General features: G+C 44.9%; 1 protein-coding gene across 2 annotated transcripts; it reads left to right on the top strand.

Moving 5' to 3' along the window:
* The first annotated feature begins 132 nt into the window (after window positions 1-132).
* LOC142580188 (uncharacterized) lies at window positions 133-6,217 on the top strand. 2 transcript variants are annotated; one of them, XR_012827621.1, is made up of 3 exons: window positions 133-401; window positions 1,971-3,654; window positions 5,680-6,190. XR_012827621.1 is itself a non-coding variant. In XM_075691071.1 (3 exons), exons 1-3 carry the CDS (start codon window positions 146-148, stop codon window positions 5,691-5,693), a joined length of 456 nt encoding a protein of 151 aa, XP_075547186.1. In that variant the 5' UTR covers window positions 133-145; the 3' UTR covers window positions 5,694-6,217. The 2 variants fall into 2 exon arrangements, 1 of the variants encoding a protein (XP_075547186.1); XM_075691071.1 differs by having other exon boundaries at window positions 1,971-2,156; window positions 5,680-6,217.
* The last annotated feature ends 9,942 nt before the right edge of the window (window positions 6,218-16,159 follow it).

The raw sequence follows: 16,159 nt of genomic DNA, 5'->3' as shown, positions 1-16,159 counted from the left end.
CCTAAGTTGGTTTCCAACTGTCCCTATGGGGCCACCGAATACCTAGTGTGTCACGTGATTGGGGAGGTTTCTTCTCTGTATTGCTGTAGTGCGTGAAATGACACAGAAACCACGTGCTTCCAAACGCCGCATACTCCGCTTCGGAATGGCGCGCGTCTGTGATCGAGCTGCCATCGGCGATGACGATCGTCGCTGCGAATTTTGCAGCAAACTATTCATACAGAGGAAGAACATGCTGCAACACATCAGGAACGTTCACAAAATGGCCGTGGATGTCAAGAAATTGATGAAATGCGACGTATGTGGCCCTTCCCTGCCTACAATGGAGAAGTATTCGGTGCACCAGATCGCTGCGCACAACTTCGAGGCTGACGTGCACCTGGTGTTCCGGAACAGTAAGGGTGAGGAACAGTTTTATTAAATTTATTCTCAGTCATCGTGAGCAAATGACGTTTAAACGCAATATTATATCTTGGACTTTTTTTTAATTTCTTGTTGCGCAGTGTGCTTCCAAAAAGGCAGTTGTTTATGCTTTGCGGGCCTTTGTTTTCTCTTTCTCCATCTGTTTCGCGAAGAGCAGCTTTTGCGCAGGTGCCTAATTTATTTCCTTGGGGTATTTTGAAGTTTGTGTCCTCGTTAAATATAATTTGTTTGTTTATCCATCTATAGTATAGTCATGTGCGCGCTCCCAGCGATGCGCTACATGACATACGTTTGGCATTGTCTGCTATCCTGCACAGCAACTGGAGTGAAATTTGACGTTTGTACATCTTCTTATTTTTTTTAAGCGACAGGAGTAAGCTGTTCTGCGTTCTGACGTTGCTCTGTGCCACATGCGTGCGTGGCTTAGTCTTCGCCTCAGTGCACGTTGCAATGCGGCAGAGACGCAGAACCGGGACCATACATGAATTTGCGGATGTCGCCGGGATGGTTTCCCAGCGTATTGTGGGCAAGCTCTTTAGCAGTACATTTCATGGAATAGAGCGAAATGTGACGCTCGCGCAACCCCCCCCCCCTTTTTTTTTTTACTTAAACGAGAGGAGGAATTTGCTCTGCGTTCTGACGTTGCTCTGCGCTACTTGCGTGCGTGGTGTAGTCTTCGCCTCAGTGCAGGCCGCAATAGGTCCGAATGCAGGCCGACGTAGGTCCAGGACCACACTTGCAATTGCGGCTGTCAGCGGCTTGGTCTCCCGGCGTACTTTGGGAAAATTCTTTAGTAGTACCACAGTCCTTCAATTGAAGGACTCTGGTTGTAGATTTCATAAAGTATAGCGAAATTTGACGCACGCGCAATCCTTTTTTCTTTAAGAAGAGTGTGTTAGGAGGCTACTTGGTAAGACATCTTTTTGTGAACGTAAACTGCGCTTGGGAAAAGACACCAACGTACAAGAAGACAGGACGAACGCAGACTAGCAACTGGTTTATTGAAATCGCACATAATGCTGCCTCTTCGAACCAGGCGCATGCCCAAGCCAGATCATAACCGCGTGACGATGGAACACTCCCTCGCCAAGCCCCTATGTACAGTAAAAAATCAAGCTCTTCTTGAAAAGAAGGAGCTTTTCAAGAAGAAACTGAGAGAAGGGATTCACACTGTTCTGGGGCGTAGCACGTGCTCTCAGTTCGTCTTTGTCTTATCGTAACAGCATTGCTATGAATGTACAGTCTAATTCAATATTGAGGAAGGAGTGAGCATAGATCATGCTTAAGTTTCATATTTGTTTCTTATTAAAACAAAACTAATATGATAAATTCTTTCAAGTTATGGCACATTGCATTTGAAATTCAATTTTAACATAAATTTGAGCATATCAAGGGTGACCTCATGACACAGTCGAGTTGAAGGTGAAGGAGTAAAATAAATGCTACATTAGCCCGTGTCCAAAGCCTTCAGAGCGATTACTTTTGTTTGCATCTCTCTCCCAATAGTACTTGTCACTATCTAATGCTATTTTGTGCTTTTATTACAGAATTTCATGAATGGAAAGCAGAAGAAGAGGGTAGCCAAAACTGCTGGTTCATTTTGCCCAGGGACACCAAAAAGCTGGCCAGTGGAGAAACAAGGATCCACTATTACTGTAATAGATCAGGCGAGGCAAGGAAAAAGGAAGGTCATAGTGACCGTCGGGAGAAAAGTCAGGGGAGCTGTAGGTCTGGTAAGATATGTCTTTCATTTATTACCGTCACAATGGACAACACTCAGAGTCCGACACCTGAAGGCACCACCATAAAAGTCAGGTATCAAAGAAACCACTATGGTCATAAGCCAGAAATTCAGCACTTGAGAATGAGTGACAAGGAAAAGGCCAGCGTAGCAGAGAACCTAGAAAGGGGTGTGCCCATGAAAACCATTCTAAAGCGAGTAAGAACATCTGTGGCATCCAAGCTGAGGCCAGTGCACTTGGCAGAGTGCTCAACCCTGCATAACATCAAACAGCAGTTGAACATTGCTGCTCCTGAACATTGTCACGCTAATGACGCTATCAGTGTAGACACGTGGGTGCTTGTGATGAAAGAAAAGGTGAAACACTTGTCCGCCTGTACAAGGCACAAGGTGCAGTGGACCCAAGTGGTACATTTCCTTCAGCAGACTTTGCTCTTGTTCTGATGACAGAGCCTCAGAAGGAGCTACTAGAAAAATTGGGCCCTGCAGGTACTGTATGTCTTGACTCCACACATGGAACTACAGAGTACCAGTTTGAGCTGACCACTCTTCTGGTGCTAGATAAAGTAGGATCAGGTGTAGCTATAGCTTATTTCATCTGCAACTGGATGAACGAGCAAACTTTGACAGCATTCTTCAAATATCTGGAGTCGGCCATGGCCAAAAAAGTGGCTGCTAAGACATTGATATCTGATGATGCGTCGCAATTCTACAAAGCATGGTCCATGGTCATGGGTGCTGCACAACAGAAACTTCTCTGTGCCTGGCATGTGGATAACAATTGGCGTAAGAAGATACTCGAGTGTGTAGAGAAACAGTTAAGGCCACATGTTTACCATAGTGTGTGGCTACTCTTAGAGTTCCTCGCGGAAAAGGCATTTGAAGATTATTTTAAGCAATTCCTTTCTAGTGAGGAAGAAAAACTGAGGGACTTCCTGAAGTAATTCAATGACCACTATGCAGTTAGGCCGCAAGAGCGGGCCTATTGCTTTAGGACTAGAGCAGCTGTCAACACTAACATGCACCTTGAGAGCAAGCACAGGACGTTAAAGCATACTATGCTGGAGAAAAAACGGAATAAGCATGGTGACAAACTAATTTCTGCCCTCATGGACTTGACAAATCATTTTTTAATGAAAAGGGCTATCCAGATGATGAAAGGGGCAAAGGGTAAGAAGCTGAGCAGAATTCAGAAGAACCACAGGTCTGGCAGTGAAATGGCAGCTTGTGCCAAATTAAATGAAGATGGCATATGGACTGTGCCATCTCAGTCTATTAAAGGGCTCTCATATAAAGTGTCAAAAGTGGGAGATGGTGCTTGCTGTCCTTTGAGGTGCAAGGAATGCGCAGTGTGTGTGCATACTTATATGTGCACTTGCTATGACCATCTTATACACTTTACAGTGTGCAAGCACATTCACTGTGTGGTCATCGCTAATCCAACTAGCAGCAACAAGGCCCATGAGAGCTCACCCGAAGAAGCATGTGAGGCAAGTCGGGCATTGCACATTGTACAGAGTATAACAAAGCTGGAAGCAGCCAAAGCAGTGTCAAACTCAGCACTCTTAAGAGCAAAAATGGACTCAGTCAGACAGGCAATATCAGATAGTGAAGTCTCTGAGGGTGTGGCTGAGAAGGCAAACAATTTGATTGAGCCAGTTTTCATGCTTGTTGAAAGTGAAAGTGACCCAAAAAGAAAGATACCAGACCATTCAAATGAACCAGCCAACAAAAAAGTTGTGCACCTGTTAAGATTTCACTCTACAAAAAACCCTAGATTGTGGCAGCCATCATCTAGCCTTTCAAGGCCCACTGAAGCTCAAAAGGAAGTCCTTAAATAACAGCTTAGGGGCAGCAACATAGAAACTGAAGAGATAACCACGTCAGCAGGGCACGATTACTGGTAACAAGCCTCCAGTGCAGTTAGGAAGAGAGAAGTGGTGCAGTAGTGCTGTGCTGTCATGCCTTATTGAAGCAGGTTGAGGGCTCGCATGTTAACAAATCATGACATGTGGTCTCTGATGATTAGCCCGTCTGTTTTTGTCTGTGGTGTGCAGCCATATGTCACAGCTGGATGGTATGTGTGTTAGAGCATGAGAGATGCCACCATGCTTGTTGTATGAGCTGCTGGTAAGTGTTCTGTGAAAATAGGTACAAACCCAGTGGTCATCTCTGGTATGTGGCAGCTGTTGGATGGTAGTGTGTTAGAGCACGCCTCCATGCTTGTCATATGAACCGCTGGTAAGTATGTCTGTACATAGATGTAAGGAAGTGCATTGGATGGTGTGTAGTGCTTCAGTGTGCAAAAGCCTCCAATGTGTTTTGCTACTTATAAATTTGTGTAAACACTCAGTAGCGCAGTAGTTATGATGTTGCACTGCTGAGCTCGAGCTTGCGGGTTCAATCCCAGCAAAGGTGGCTGCATTTCAGTGGTGTTGAAATGAAAAAAAAAAGTGTGTAATTGAATTTAAGTGCACATCACAAAACCCAAGGTGGTCAAAAATAATACCGAGTCCCGCACTGTGGCATGCCTCATAATTCGATCTAGATTTTGTGTTCCATGTGATGTTCTTATTGCCCATTTGAATAAACTTTTATTTTTCAGATTACCAAAATAGAGGGCATACGCAGTGGTGTTGTGTGCAGTCTGGATAAGTTGCTCTGGTCATGAGCACTCAATTAAAACTTCTGCATATTTAGCTGCAGCAGACAGTGTCATAATGATTGTAAAGACTATGCAGAAAGCTTTAGGCCACCCTACATATCAGATCAGTTTTATATTGCATCCCTTATGGTGCATCTCTTATTTGAGTAGGCATAATAAGAATTGGTAATGCTTCCTTAGACATTTAATATTTTTCTTTTTTTCTTTTGGAAGAGCAACCTTGAAAGAATAATCTACAACAGTGCTCCTACCTTCTCTTTCACTGTCTCCCCATTTCTTTTCTACACTTCAACTTCATTATACGCACTATTTTATTCTCCTCTTCATCCTACATTGAGGGTGTGGGAAAGTGAGCTAAGTGTGCATAAAGATTGCTGTGCCGAACTTAATTGCGGCACTGACGAAGACAAATCTTTGTCAAAGGGTTCACTCCAGCTACATTCTCCCTCCAAACGCTGTTTATCACTTCAAGCCTTGATATTTCTGTGAGCTTTTGTCTTGTTTAACAGTTGTAACAGTCATACTATTTATTACTATCAATAGCCAGCATACATTTAGCACTGCAAAGTGCTGTTTAGAAGACGTGCGAGTTTCTACTTCCCTTATGATAAATATTCCAGACATTCAGTCTCTATTTTATGAAAATCTTTCAAACATTGCCAGTGATGACCACCATATGGGTTAATGTCGGCATGGGACTGAGGCTTTCCCGCAAAAAGAACAGTTATGTTTTGCTCATATCATGTGACTGGCAGTTTCTGCTGTAATTTTTGCACTTGTCAACTGCACTGTGAAGAGTTCATTTCTGTGAATATGTGCTGGCCTGATTCTTCTTGTTCACGCATTTCAGATCTTGTGCTATGAGATGAGGAGGTGTAAAATAAAAACACCGTGTAGATTTCACAATGCCTTTAAGAAACCACGCAAAGCTTGGAGATGAAGCATTACATGCAACTTGAACCAAGTGTCTGGACACAGCGAGTGAAAGTTGTTTTGTCATGAGCGAGGGTGTCGGTGTTACTTGTAACTACTTTAAATAAAAGTTTGTTTCAAAACAGTGGCTCAACTCTGTGTTCCCCCGGTAAAAAACAAAACCATTGGGATTTCCAATTCGCTTTTTAAACATAATTGACCTATATAAATAAAAAAAACTTGAGGAATCAAGATATAAGCTTACCATACCATGGAAACACTTGAAACTCCTTTTGAGAAGCTTACTCATACACGAACACACTATAGCAATTATTTTCAATCATATACTCACAATTTGCCGCGTCACCGCGTCAAGTTTCAAGGCAGATTTTTTTTAGACTCCAGGAAGCTATATGCTTAATTCTATCCATTGTTTACTGCATTGCATTTGATTTTCTATAACAAATAAAATTGAATTCTCCATTGATTGCGCCGACGCTCACCTTATAATTGTATGCTATTATTATTGACTAGTCATATATTTTCTTGGGTGGTGGGGGGCTGCACTGGTGGCGTTCTACGAATTTGCGCCGCGTGTTTGTGCGGGTAAGCTTAAGCGCAGAATTTTTTTAGCGCGTTATGAAAACAATGCACTGGAGGTATTTTAATTAATGCAACGAGCTGTATGAAATATCGGTCAAGGGGTTGGAAACGTCGTTATAGAGAATCCCGACGATTTTCTTTTGCGTGTGTGTATTTGGAGTTGATGCAGTTTTCTTTATTTATTTTGGCTACATTGCGCCAATTGCGCTTCCATAGAATAAGGAAACGCGCTTCCACGCGCTTGCCGACTCGATCGCAAGGGGACAGCCTGATCAACATCAATATCAGCAGCAATGGCGGATTTGCGCTTGCCATGGCGCTTGCAAAGTTTTCAATAGTTTTCGCCTTTTAAGTGATGCTTTTGCTATTTTAACGTGTGGAGGTTCATTGTACGTCTGTTTTTTCAAGTTTGGCATGTGTTTTAACACATGTGAAGGTGTATAGTCTTTTCTTCTTCAGCGGATATTTGTACAAGACCCTGTTCTCCGTCTATCAGGTAAGATGTGTACGTATGCTACACGCAATCGTAGTGCTTCACTAAGCCACAGTGCACTACAAAGTTAAGCATGAGCGGTGCACAAAATTCACAAGTTCTTAGTATTGCCAAGAACAACCATTGCTTGGTGAAGTTCTCACAGGCGTTGTAGAAGTTGTTGGGCGCGGCAGTGCTGAACGTAGCGTTAGCGGCTTAAATCGCGTTTTTTACTAGTAACAACGTGTCACTATTTCATATTATTGGCGGCGTCTCCAGGACACCAAATCGGTAACGGGGACACCAGAGCTAGAACGCGGACTGGTCCATGGGTTGGGGCTCGCCGAGGCCTGCGCGTGCTAGTAGTATATCTATGATGTCTGTAGGCTGTGTGTAAGTCGTACTTTCCGAATTTTCTGACGCATTTTAAGATCAGCTGTCCGCTTTCGCGGACAAGGCTGGAGTCAGGGTGGTCCGTGATTTGGAGCAACATAACCTGCTTCCAGTTTTGATCCCTCCGCTGCCCCTTGGGTACCCTGCCGCCTCCTTGATTATATTCTAATGCTCTCCTGAGGCCTCTGTTTGCCGGTTACATGTGCCCTCCTGGAGCAGTACTCACTACAACACCAGTCAGAACCTTGCCCATTGGTTTACCTATGTGTGGCCGCAAATATCTGAAACTTAATGCCAGTGCAACAGGTTTGTTGGCAAGGGTGTCAGATCGTTGCTTTGTGTTGAATCGGCCTTTTCTCAATTCTTAAGAATTTAATTGGAATGCACCTGACCAGTGCTGCTCTGTGGTGCTTGCCACCAGTCCCTTGGACAGGGAAGACATATGAGAATCCCTGTGCATACACTTCATATGCAGTGGTGTGACCGCTTCCTTTGGGAAACTACCACGTTAGCGATATTGTGAGCGCAATGTGACTTTCCTTCATCTTCCTCATCCGTACGTAGTGTGTGTCGCTTCTTCCTCGCCATAGCTCTAGCTCGGCAAGAATAAAGCGGTTCCTTAGAAGTGGTGGAGGTGCTGGGGTTCTGCATACCAAGGACGTATAAGGTAACAGTGTTTGTGCCTTTAATATGTCGCATTCGATCATTTTGAGACGTGGTGGTGTTCATGCGTTAGCACAGTGCAAGGACATCCACAATGTAAGAGGTACATCATTCTCGAATTCTATACTCTCTCCGGGCTTTTCTCGCGACCTCAGCACAAGTAGTGGGAGCATCAAAAAACTGACAAAGCTGCTCCATGAATGTTGCCCAGTCAGAAAGATCTGGCTCTTGGATCAAAGCCATTTTTTTTTTTACATTGTAGAGGCAGACGGGCATGCTGTGAAGTTTCTAAGAACTGTCCCACCATTGCTGACTCTGTTGTACATTTATCAAACCACTTGATTCTCACCAAGCTCAAGCTATGGTGACAAAGATGCGCCACGTGCTTTACAGTCACATATTGCACTCGCAATTCATCTGTTATGCCAGTTTGCCGAAATGAGCATGCACAGCAGTGACGAATTCACTATGCGTGCACAGGGATGTGCCTTTCCTGTCCTATGGGCTGTTGGCAGGTACACTCGCCAGGTACACCTCAGGTTTCAGTATGTTTGCATTCGGTTGCATGAATGTGGAGGGAGTGTGTTCGCTGTAATCAGTACCACACATTTTGCTAATGTAGGCTTGAGTGGCTTTCCCGTGACTCCACTAAATAGTCGGAATACTTCCATGTATGATAGAATGATGAGCATTTTAACCTCCAGACATGCAGCAGTCTTTACACCACTGCAAGGCAGAAGCAGCCATCTCACCATGTTCACGCTCAAATAAATCTCGTTATTAAGGCATTTTATGGGCCCGCCAAACCGCCTGCACCACCTGAATGATGTCACTTGTTGTTGCACCTGGCTGTTCATTTCATTTGGCATCCTCTGTTCGCACATATTCGTTTCCAATAATTCAGAAAAATTGCAGGGCTGGTTTGCAATCTTTCCTGTTTTCTTTATTTTTCTTTATGGCCTTGTAAAACTGAGAAACGATAATGAAAAAAAGAAACAAAGGCTGCCTTCCTGTTCACCAGTGAAAGTATTGTTGCTTAGAAAGAGGCACAGAAAAAGATGTATATGCATGTCGGACAGCCTGCACAAGGTTTTATCTTTGTCTCTTCAAACATGGCGTACCTGGTTGGGGTCAGTGGAATCGCTGTTCTGTAGCATTACCCCTGGCAGCGGAAGCGCTGTCCCAGAGGTCTAAAGAGAGTCATCGGAAACACAGTGCTAAACCTTCATCCTTGAAACGTGAAGGACGTCACTGGACAGGACGAGAGATGACAAGGTGAGACTGATTGGGGCAATGTTGTGGTGATGGGTGCCACCTGGTTGAGCGCACAGTATGGTCCCCTGTCCTGAGAAAAGCTTTTCTGGGAGCCCTACACAGTGGAAAGGGGACCAGAGAAGTACAAGCGCACCAGGGGAGAAATGAAAGTCGCATTGTGAAGCATGGTACTGTCATTTCTGGTTGCTTCATGACGCAGTAATGATAGTCGCAGCACAATATCTTCAATTTATTCTGGCAACTCACGATATGCAAGTGAATGCTGCTCACTCTGATCATGTGGCTGCGTTTCAGTGCTTGGATATCTAAGGCCACGTTGCAAAATGCACAAGAGATTTATAATCGACTTCGTATACACAGAAAATACAAGAACAGTTCTAATAGCACTGAAAAGACAGAGCATTCACGGCGTCGTTCAAGCTCAGTGTCCTTGAGCATGCGCAAGAACTAGTCTAACTGATGTTATGACTGGCCTGTGTGGTCAACGATTTGTGTCGCGGCGCCAAAGCAACAGTGAAAGGCTGGACCTTTTAAATACGCCGAGCCGCCTGCAACCGTTGGAAAACGCCTAGGAGGCCCCAATAGCAAAAAGACCTTATCATTTGTACAGGCATTTTCACCTTCTTACCCACGGCTTGCACAACACCCTGATGTCTGCATAGTCTCCACAGTGCTGTCTCCCTTCAGCAAGTTGGACGGTTAAGCTTCGTTTGTGCATTCGCTCTTTCTCTTCGTCCTTGGCAGGGAAGGTGCCAGCGTTCTGTGTGTGTGTGTGTGTGTGTGTGTGTGTGTGCGTGCGTGCGCGCGCACGTCAGTGCCTTTCCTTCTGCTGAGCCAGTGGGGGTTAGAAAATTTGTTGAACACTTCCATGTATCGAGCGGCGGCCGCCAGCGTGGAAAGTGTTTTCTCTCTCCTTCTTTTGAGCAAGGGTATTCCAAACACTATAAAGGACGTCTTTGCCAATGGACTTGAGCCTTCCGTTTTTGATCAAACTAGCATGTCTGTCGCTCTCCATCGGGAAACTTGCAGAGTTGACCATTCCGTAACAATGTGAAGTAAACATTCATTGTTACTCGTTGCATTGTTGCCGTATCTCCTGCCTGGCCCCCTGAGGACTCACGAGCCGCTGCAAAATGCAGTCAGCGGCACGATCCTGAGCACCTGGGTGCACAGTTTGTAAGAATTGGTGCCAGCGGTTCGATCCGACAACCAATGGTAAGCTCCAGACCACCAAGCCCACGCTACTTCCACAGTCTTGGGTTCCCATCTTTAATACGGAGCAGCAGCAAAAAAAGAATTGACAGCTGTGAATAAGGTATGCGGATGTGGGCTGCTTCCCTTGAACTTCCTGAAGGCAAATGCCTTCAGGAAGTTCAGTCGCACTTTGTTATTTGAAAAGGCGTCTCACCAAGATTGGAAGTTGCAAACCAACAAGTGCAATGCATTGATCACACACTAACAATCCTGTCTCCAAATTATCAAAATGATGCACAGTGGGAAAACAGCTGAAATTTTGAACAAAAGCCATCATGGTCGCAACGAAGCCCGGCTTCAGCCAGAGTCAAGGTTACATGCACAAATGTCTCCATGTAAAACGTGCTGCCTGCAATATCACCAACCATGGCACGTGACTTTCGTAAGCCAAACAATGTTAAATGCCATCCCTGGATGTGTGCCCCACAGCAAAAAAGGAAGAGAAGAAAAAAAAATTACCGACGATTACGTTACTTCCTAATGCGAAATTTGAGCGCAGCAAATAAGCTGTTTCACCTTTTCGATAGATTGAGGCAAAGAAATCGAGCAACACATGTATGCGCTATCACAGAATTTTTTTTTTATTTTTCACACGTATTCCTTTAACAAAGACTCCACTAGGTAAGCTTCTGCTTCGGCGGCACGCACCTCTGGATTCTGACGGCGACGGCGCTGGGCCTCTGCTCTGGCAGCTCGTTTAGCAGCAGCAGCAGCAGCAGCAGACGGAGGACTTCCATCGGTCGTCTCGCTCATGGCTCAGAAAGAACTGGCAGATAATTTCGCAGTGGCGAACGGCAGCGGCAATTTCGGCTCGGGCGGTGCACATATACAGATCCGACGCCACCGATCTGGCTCTCTGATTGCCACCGCACAGGGCGAACGGCAGCGGCAATTTCGGCTCGGGCGGTGCGCATATACAGATCCGCCGCCACCGATCTGGCTCTCTGATTGCCACCACACAGGGGTTGCATTGGAGGAGGAGCGAAGAAAGGAATTAAGTTCGAGCCGGCGCTTTGACAACCGGAGACTCGCAGGAAGAGGGGGTGGGCGGGGCGGCGTGTACACCCAGCGGCAAACGATGGGGGCAGAAGCGCGCGCAGCAAGCGGACAACACGATAAAGGGAGGAGGGAAGAGATAGCAGCGACTGACTGATGCCGCTGACGCCGATAGTGAGTCAACCCCAGCTGCGGAGTTGGTTTCAGGGACAACGCCGCCGATGCCGACACAAACAATATGATACCCTCGCTTCCGCAGCGCTAAGAACCAGGTCTAGCCGTGGGAAGGTGGTGACGTATTCGTCGACGTGCCGGGGCCTACGTGAAATAACCGGCGCGTCGGCAACTGAAGAGCACCCTATCCGCCACACAAGAACAAGGGGGGGGACCCTTTCCTCCTCTTTCTGCATGGCGGCGACGGTGTTCTATGCAGTCACGTTATCTTGACTCTCTAGCGGCGTCAGCGGCATCCAGCGGTATCAGTCGGTCGCTGCTAGCGCTGGGGGGATGAAAGGGTGGCGGAGCTGGTTACGAGGCCGACGACAACGCGAAACCCAGGAACGGACGCCAAAGAGCTGCGCTCTAAAAGGAAAGAAAAGACAGGGCTTGTCATGCGAGTGTGACATGAACCTTTGGCTCCGTCATGGGGGAAGATGAAGAAGGAAGATCACTTGGAGGCAAAGGGGTTGAGTGCTGTTGCTTTTAGCACTCGCCTCCTGGCAGCGTGAAAATGCAACGTTTCAATTTCTTCCATTTCCTTTAATAATGAACTAATTAGAAATATTTGTTTGAGAAAATGCTCCCTTGACGGCTTCCAACGTACCAATGTACCTATAACTAATATTTGCCATGGTGCTTAATGAGAGGGGCTTTTTCAGCCCAAATTAGATCCTGCAGACTATAGTACTGTATGGAAAATATGGTACATGGAACTGTAAAATTTAATTTTCCACAGCAATTTCTACCTGTGCAGTTGGAGTTGGCTTTGTCACAGCATAGATGTGAGGACCGTGAAACAACCTTTATTCCCTAAAGATCCTGTCCTGTAGTATATTTGAGCATTTACATAAAGGCATGGAGACACTCAGTGTGTTGCAAACTAAGTGGCGACATATAGGTGGTGTGTGCTGCCTGTAGGGATGCCACTGTAAGCCATCTATGTATTGGCGGATTTCTGAATTGTGGATGGGAGAAGGCTCATGGCTGTTCTGCCTTTGCACCAAGCACTGAAGAGCACAGTGCTGCAATTTTCTCTTTGTGCAGTTGGAAGAAAATTATCCCTGCAGTGGCAGCGACTACACAGAAAATGCACCCTACAAGAGTGGACAGAGTTCCAATGTGACTGTGGTTTGAAATGGTCCGGCCCCTGTGTATACAAGCACCGATTTTCCCAGACAAGTGTGACAGTGCCTGGTTTTGAATGCAGTGTGCTGCTTCATAAATATTGCAGTTGCCCAGCGCTAAGCTGCCTGGATTATGTGGTTGCCATAATGACTTCTCTGTACCCGTGGGACAAATATTTGAACTCGAAATAGCGACAGCAGCCATGCATTTCCTGCTGACATAGAATTAGGTTCCACAATGTCATCTGATGGATACACATGCTGTGATGTGGTTGGTGTGGCCATGCTCTTTTTTCCTCCCTTCAAATATGCTGGTGAACTGCCACTAGTTACAGATGTCTGCAAGGAGTGCGCACTGTGTGAGTGCTGCACATGAATTGAAATTACGACCACCACAGTGATGATAAAGAACACATTGAAAAGTAATCTGACAACACTTATTAAGACTGTCTACAAGTTTTCTGTGAGAGATTTTCTCAGGGTTGACAAAAACCATCTTAGGGATCATTTAATGGGGTGTTACCGCCCACATTATGAGATGAAAGAAAAGGAAGCCATTAGGATTTCTCTGGTGGTGCAAGGTGCTCTAATAGATGGCTTTGAATTGCAATAGACATAAATGTTATCATTCTATCTGTCTGGGCACAACTTCTTCGCCAACCTCTCTGTCATCTCTGTAGCACATTAATCTGGGATAGTAACTCACTTTGACGCAGGAGATGAAACTGCATGCCAGGCATGCTGACCACACTGACTTGGAGAGCGCCACTTTCTTAAATGTGGCAAAAGTCTGTGTTTTGGGCGAAATAAGAGCTCATAGGCAATTTTCATCTGTGATAAACAGAAATAAGTGCTGCCAGTGGTCAAACGTCTGAGGTCAAGCTTCTCAAGCAAGTGGATGCCATCGAGAACACCAAAAAAGCCAGTGATAGCCATTGTGCAGCAGCTTCAGATGGTAAGGTCCAGCCGGGGTTTCTCTGCACAAGGTCACCAAGTGGAATTCCTAAGTAACGGATATTTTTTCCCCTAAACTGCTACCCTAGAGTGGCCGGAACATGCACCGTTCGATCCAAGCATGCAGCTGTTATCAAAGTTTAGTTTAGTCAATTATTGAGGCTTAAGATGGTTTTAATGAATGTACATTAGGAAACAATTGTAAAAGAATGTAAAAAAATTTGAACTGTGTTGACTCTTTGGTGGCATACTGTTGCTAATCCTGAAGTTACGTCCTCAAATGACTTATGCTCCAGGTATTTGAGCAAAACTATGGGTGTGGAAATATGAATTTTTCAATTTCAAAGCTAATTCGAATAATGAAACCTAAGTGCGAAGCGAATATTTTTCGAATATGAATACTACTGCTATTGCAAAAATCCATTTTTTTTCACCAACCAGAGGTGCAAAATAGCTTACTGCATAGCAAATAATGTACAGGGATATTATGCTTCGTGGTTAACAAAATTCTCTAATACAACACTTTTGTTTGACAATGTCATAACTGTAGTTACTTAATGTTTCATGAAGCAAGGACAACAGCTCAACATGTTCAAAGAGCAGTGACACCTGGTGCATGTCACCATCGATTCAGACATCGAAAAGAGCTGCTTAGAGTGTCTGGTATCAGCAGGTCGCTCTTCACAAGCCGAGCCAACAGTGGGCACCACGCTTACACCATCACTCAAACGGATCTACTTTTTGGCCCAAAATGTCATCATGCAAATATCTTTGAACCTGCGATTGTGGCAGTGAAAATTTCTGCCACGAGTGAAAATTTCTGCTGGGTGATAAGCTCATCAGTCTTTCCGCAGTGCTGATGTGGAAGTGGCCCGTTCAGAAGCTTTTGTTGTTGAACGCATACTTGGGTTCCTTGGTGTTGAAATTATCCTTCCTTTCTCTAAATCCAAGGGCGAGATCTTGCATTCTGAATGTTTGCTTGCGCTCTCATTATTCGCCTTCACCGTGCTTTCGTCAGTGGTCATCTGCTTGGTGAAGCGGGAGCGCCTATTGAACACTGCCTACTCACTGATGTAGAAGGTGAAGCAAACAGTCAGAAAGCTAGAAGCTTGCGCAATCTCATCCCAGGTTTTCAATCCAGTTTGACATTGAAGCATCCTGGTAGTATTAAAGTACTTGAGAATGAGGTTCCAGAAGCATTGCCAAGTTTGCCACTTGGTGAAATTTGTAGTTTGGAAACAATTTAGGCTCTTAGCGAGATTAGCAGTGAACAGAGGTTTTCACATGGCGATTGGTGTTGTCCAAATGCACGAAGAGGTCACAGTACGAGTACTTAAGCTGATAGTGTCGGGTAACCATAAGCACCAGCAGGGGCCCCGTGACAGTGTCCCCTTTAACTTCAGATATGCTTCACTGCATGATGATAAATATGCTTCGCCGCATAACACGACTCTGCTGCTGTGAAGGTGACTTAAACCGACAACAGCCGAGAAGGTGCAAATAGCACTGCGCTGCCTGGTCCTTGCTGTTGGCCTTTTCTTCTTTTCACAGTGTCCTTACTGTAAGTGCACTCCAGAATTACAATGCAGGAATATGCATGTGTGCACAAGCTTTCATTCAAGAGTAACTCATGATCATAAGTTACGTCATCATGGTTTCGTACCATGTCACGGCATCATAAGTGAGACATAATAAAGGGGGCCTCAAAGGCTGCGGGAGAGACTAATCTTTTGTGCGAGATTGTGCTATCCTTGCTGCACACAGTGCAATATTATATGACTCTCATGTCTATGGTGGCATTGTCGATTATGAATGTTTCCTTACTGCGTTAAAAAAATGTGTAGTGCATCTTTCAGATAATAATGGCATTATAGCTTCAGAGTTGTTCAAGTTTGGGGTACTTGTTCACTAAAAGTACACTATTAGAAAAGCTTTAGAATGTCTAGGTCATAATTGCATTTGAAGAACTGCAAGTCTTCCTAGACATAGCAATTGGTAGCTTACTGTACGATGTTGAAGGTGGTTTTTATTCATAGGCCCTACGCTGAGAGCAGCAACACAATGCCTGGCATGTGACCAGGGTTCGTAACAGTGTTTGCATTTCCACTGCTCGTAACTGATTCCAGTTTAATGCATAAATTTGCTTTATGAATTCTTTGTAGACAGAAGGTGCTTGAATATTGGTTGCATGAAATGCTCCAATGCACACTGTATACGTACAGGGTGTCTTTTATTACCGTACAGATTTTCTTGTTTCAAAGTTATGAGCGCGGCAAATGTGGCATTCTTGCAGAGGAATTCCTCTATTTTGGAACTCCACAAATTTGGAGGCAGTCACATTTTAATGCACTCTCATTTCTTACAAATCTTGAAAGTTGCACCTAATTCAAGATATTCATCATTGAATTTCACTGGTAAATCGAGGCAATATTGGAACCGAGTGTGCTGGGAGCGCAGAAAAGAAG

The sequence above is a fragment of the Dermacentor variabilis genome, chromosome 4, assembly GCF_050947875.1.
Source record: "Dermacentor variabilis isolate Ectoservices chromosome 4, ASM5094787v1, whole genome shotgun sequence".
NCBI lineage: Eukaryota > Metazoa > Arthropoda > Arachnida > Ixodida > Ixodidae > Dermacentor > Dermacentor variabilis.
The sequence above is the reverse complement of the archived record's forward strand: the minus strand, read 5'-3'. Positions and strand labels throughout refer to the sequence as shown.

Bases quoted from the DNA above. Each gene is read 5' to 3' on its own strand.
- LOC142580188 (XM_075691071.1), top strand. From the start codon at position 146: ATGGCGCGCGTCTGTGATCGAGCTGCCATCGGCGATGACGATCGTCGC. The intron at 402-1,970 runs GTGAGGAACAGT...CTTTTATTACAG, and splicing joins GGTGTTCCGGAACAGTAAGG to AATTTCATGAATGGAAAGCA.